This window comes from Eucalyptus grandis, chromosome 8 (genome assembly GCF_016545825.1).
Source record: "Eucalyptus grandis isolate ANBG69807.140 chromosome 8, ASM1654582v1, whole genome shotgun sequence".
NCBI classification, from domain to species: Eukaryota; Viridiplantae; Streptophyta; class Magnoliopsida; order Myrtales; family Myrtaceae; genus Eucalyptus; species Eucalyptus grandis.
Genome location: NC_052619.1, coordinates 5,071,123 through 5,075,688, shown reverse-complemented (window position 1 = coordinate 5,075,688; position 4,566 = coordinate 5,071,123). Strand labels below are relative to the sequence as shown.

The window sequence follows — 4,566 nt, the reverse complement described above, 5'->3', positions numbered from 1 at the left end:
GAGAGAGAGAGAGCTCTGAAGCTTCAATGGCGGCAAACTCGGGCTTCCAGCTGTTCTCTTCATCCGGCGATTTGGCCAATCTGGGGTTAGGGTTCGCCGGCGATTCTCCACCGGAGGCTCCTCATCCGCCCCCTCCTTGCGTCGAAGTGCTTCCCTCGGAGGTTCGATTCGTTTACCAATCAAAATCAATCGATGGCGTTTCTAAAAATCGAACCTTTTTAGGGTTTCCCTTCGTAACTGATGTTGGCTAGTGCCGCTTAGGTTTCGGAGAATGTCAAGTTCACCGGGAGCCTGTCCATCTGGGAGAACTCACGCTGCTCAAGGTAAGTCTGCCTATGGTCTTCTTTTTGTCGCTTGGAGAATGAGAAGGGTTGTTTTCATTTGAAGTGATTGAAGAGCATAATAGTGAAAGTAGAACGACCTTTGTGTGAGTTTGGTAGTCGCGAGCGATCAATCTGAAGATTGTAGGTTTGCTTATTTCTGCTGGGGTTAAGCAAGACCGATACTGAATGTGAGCTATATCAAAAGGAATGATGGGCAAAGTAATTGAAGATGTTGTTGCTTGTTAAATTGGTGGTCTGACCACTGTGTTGTGGTGTGTGCTAGGGCCGGGTCAGCACCCAAGAGGTCTTTTCCTTGTCGAATTCGGACTTGGTGCCCGGGAAATATGAAGGTGCGTAAAACCCGCCATTCTTCACTTTTGTCTTTATGAATGTAACATCAACTTCTGTTGTTCATGCGCATTCTAAGTTCTTGTGCTCTGTTGACTGGAATTTTGACTAGTGGCTTTGGTCTGTAGGAGGATTGAAGCTATGGGAAGGTTCGATGGATTTGGTTAAAGCCCTCCAGTCAGAAATAAAAGCTGGGAATTTATCATTTAGTGGAAAGAGAGTGCTAGAGGTGCGCTTATAATTTCAGGTGATTCACTGTGAAGCCATTGTGAAATGTGGATGGAGAAACTAGGAGTAAGAGTAATAATAGCTTGCTTCTTGCTGATACATGACCCATATTTGGAACTTTTAAAAGCCCAAGCCTGCATTTCTGTCTTGTTTTATGTGCACGATGACCCATGAAGGAAAGTCTTGTTTGTTCTTTTCATGAACAGTAGTGTGTGGAATGGTCAATCAGGAGGCCAACTAACTTTAATGCTTGGACTGGAGATTGTAAGTTGTTAATTTTAGGTGTTACTGGAGGATTGAAGGAAATGCTACCACTGCTGATATATTTCATTGTTCTTGGAGTGTTGCATTTTAGAATTTGGGTGTTATACGTAGGACATACATAATGCTGCTTTGTTATTGCATGATGGTGCCTTTTGTGCCTAGCAAGGGAAGAGATCATTGAAGTGTTGCACAGAATTGCTTTTTCTTGCTACTATGGGGTATCCAGCTTTCGAACTTTCTTTCTTAGGAAACTGATACGGTTGCCGAATTTACAGAGTGTTGAAGGAAAAATTTCTGCACATTAAAATGCTGTTTTCACTGTGAGGAAGTGTGCTGCGTTTATGGTCTAGAGGTGTTAGGACCACATACCTCTAGCAGTCTTCGTGATCCAAAATTTAATCTGAATTAATAGCATGGACAATTAGCGTTGAAGCTTCGGATTTATACTCAAGAATAAGTTCAATACTTTTGTCAATCTTTAAGTTGCAAATGGTTGTGATTTTAATGCATCACGTGATCAGCATTCTTAAGTACCCATAATATAGGTATGGTCTCTCTGCATAACACCCTGGTTATTTTTACCATTATTGACATTTCCATGACTTTTCCTAGTGGTTTGGACTCTGGAGTGACTATTTCTTACTTGTTCCTCTATGATATATGTGAATCTTAGAAGTTTGTATTCTCTAAGCATTGATCAAATTTTTTCTTTGTCTTTGCGCTTTAAGTGTGAATAGAAATGATGGAGATGAGAAGTTGTTGCAGAGTATGTTGTTCAAAGGTTCTTTGCCTCCTTTAGACAATCAGTTCACTCTCTGACTTGCAATGCAAGATTGTTAACAACTCAACTTCAAGTCTTCAACCACTTTGTCTTCGAAGGATTAGCCCCAAAGTAGGTCCAGTTGCTTGATATGGAATGTCTTCCTAGGCTAAGATGATGATATTATGGCAAATGACCATTTTGGTGGCTACTGGCTAACCATGCATTAATATGATCTTAATCAAGTTGTCTGTTTTGCATGTTTATGTTTGTCATGACTTGATGAAGTTTTAGTATTTTCACGAAAAGGCTGCATGAAACTTAGGTGCGCAATGTTGAGTCATTTAATTTGCGTTTGGTTGCATCTATTTCTATAGGCAGCCATGTTTTGTGGTGGTTTCTTTTTGGTTGTCATGAGGGGTTATTAAGTTGAATACTGATTAATCTCTAAAACAGCTAGTTGCCCTGTGATCTGATTGTTGTTAAGTTCCAATTGTAGTAATATCTTCTTTTCACGTCATGTGCCAATCCACCTTTCCTTCTGTATTGATTGTTACTGGTCTAAGTTGAGATAACAATTTTTTTTTCTCTTTTTCTGTTGCTCTCGCTGATGAAATTGCGTTTTTTTTTTTTTTTTTTTTTTTTCAGCTTGGATGCGGTCATGGACTTCCAGCAATTTTTGCATCCCTTGAGGTAAAGTATCTATCTTGCATTTGACCTAGGTGTGCCCTAGTTGATGCCTGTCGTAGCTGAATTTCATATAATGACTCAAATTTGCCTTAGTAGGGTGCTCCTACTGTTCACCTACAAGACTTCAATGCAGAGGTGCTGCGATGTCTAACCATTCCAAACATGGATGTGAATTTGAAGAAATCCCAAGCTCCTGAATGTAGCCTAGCAGATAGAGATATTCGTTTCTTTGGTGGTGACTGGAAAGACGTCCATCACATTCTTCCACACATAAAAGATAATGAAGAGGACTCAAATAGAGATAATGGCTTGGCCTCAGGGGGTTATGATGTTATATTAATGGCCGAGACTGTGTATTCAATCTCCTCTCTCCAAAATCTGTATGAACTTATAAAGAAGGTTAGTTTGATTCAGTGCACAGCGTTCCTCTTGCAATGACACGGTTCTTATTTCTTCTTGTATTGACTTTTGTGAACAGTGCATGAGTCATCCTCATGGAGTTGCATACATGGCTGGTAAGAAGCATTACTTTGGAGTTGGAGGGGGAACACGGAGATTTCTGTCTCTGTTGGAGAAAGATGGTAAGTGTTGGAAAATTGAGCACCTTTAGTAAAGCCGCCTTTATGGATTGAAAAATTCTTTTTGTTTTTAGGTTTTGGAGATAATGTTTATCGTGTAGAAAGTAATATTGGTACTTATTGGCACAATCCCTTGAGTTGAACACCTTGACTAAAGCTGCCTTTATGGAGTGAAAGGTCCTGTTGCTTTTTTTTTTGGAGATAATGTTTATCTTGAAGAACGTAGAAGTGGAATTTATAGTGAAGTTATGTGGACACTCCTTGAGCTTTGGTATCTTTTTCTCGTGAATTGTGCCTTTAGATGGATTAACTTGATTTTTTTTTTTTTTTTTTTTTTTGTTTTAAAATTATTGAAGCATACTTGTTACTTCTTTATTATGGTGTATGAGAATAACTAAAGGCACTCACCTGTAAATATCGTTTTCCAAGCAAAACCTTCAAAAGAATCATCCTTTTTATTCAAGATAGTCTCTGATAATGACTAAATCTGCTACTGTTGGTGTCTCATGCTTTGGGTATTCTCCTTTGGTGGTTGCTAATTTACAGGCATAATGGCAAGCAGCATAGTTGCTGAAGTGGCTGATGGTTCGTCCAACCTTCGGGAGATTTGGAGGCTTTCATTCAAGTAAACTTTGTTCCAAGTCAACTATAAAAGATGAAAATCCACATCTACAGAAAGAGAAGGATAATGTGACTTATCCTACAATGTCTCATTCCATTAGGTAAATTTTAATCCTCGATGCCATAGTTGTTTCTAGTTTCTTATCTCATTACTCATGGTGTGGAGTATGACATTACTTGAGGAACTTCTGGAAACATGGCTTACAATGCGATGATCAAAAGCTGAGGTTGGAATTCTCTCAATGCTTTTCTCAACGTTTAATATTGTACTTCATTGATTGAAGTTATGATGGTTTTCTGGGTATGGCACCAAAATTTACTCTCGAGTTATTCTCATCTTTATGATGAATTCTGTGTGGCCAAGGAAGTCCATCCGGTTAATCCAAATCGTCATATTTTAATGCTACAATGTAAACCTTCGGATCAGATTTAACTAAATGGAACAGGTGACTGGTTAAATCGGTCTACAATTAATTTGTCCACACTGTTCACTAGTTTCTTATCAACAAGATATGAGACTGTTTATTCGCAGGAAAATATCTTATCCAAAAATGTTTTTACCGTTTTCTATTGCTTAGTATGGGAAAATAAACTAGCCACAGAAAATGGAGTCGATCAGAAAGTTTGAGTTTAAAAATTAGAAAAGCAACTTCCCAGTTTAAGGAGTAGAAGCCATCTTTGGAGCTTTCGCAAAATGTGCTCGACTTCGTCCTAAGCGAACAAATCTTCGGAGATAATCTCTGCATCTTCCACA

The 4,566-nt window shown here is 38.9% G+C and overlaps 1 protein-coding gene across 1 annotated transcript; it reads left to right on the top strand.

Annotated features, from left to right (window-relative positions):
- LOC104455999 (histidine protein methyltransferase 1 homolog) lies at positions 1-4,135 on the top strand. Its single transcript, XM_010070684.3, has 8 exons — positions 1-161; positions 262-323; positions 607-673; positions 800-900; positions 2,572-2,616; positions 2,710-3,012; positions 3,092-3,194; positions 3,738-4,135. The coding sequence occupies exons 4-8, from the start codon at positions 826-828 to the stop codon at positions 3,818-3,820; spliced, it is 609 nt and encodes a 202-aa protein (XP_010068986.2). The 5' UTR covers positions 1-161; positions 262-323; positions 607-673; positions 800-825; the 3' UTR covers positions 3,821-4,135.
- The last annotated feature ends 431 nt before the right edge of the window (positions 4,136-4,566 follow it).

Excerpts from the sequence above, each read along its gene's own strand:
- LOC104455999 (XM_010070684.3), top strand. The coding sequence starts at position 826 with ATGGATTTGGTTAAAGCCCTCCAGTCAGAAATAAAAGCTGGGAATTTA. Across the intron at positions 2,617-2,709 it reads CAATTTTTGCATCCCTTGAG|GGTGCTCCTACTGTTCACCT; the intron begins GTAAAGTATCTA and ends TTGCCTTAGTAG. Across the intron at positions 3,195-3,737 it reads GTCTCTGTTGGAGAAAGATG|GCATAATGGCAAGCAGCATA; the intron begins GTAAGTGTTGGA and ends GCTAATTTACAG.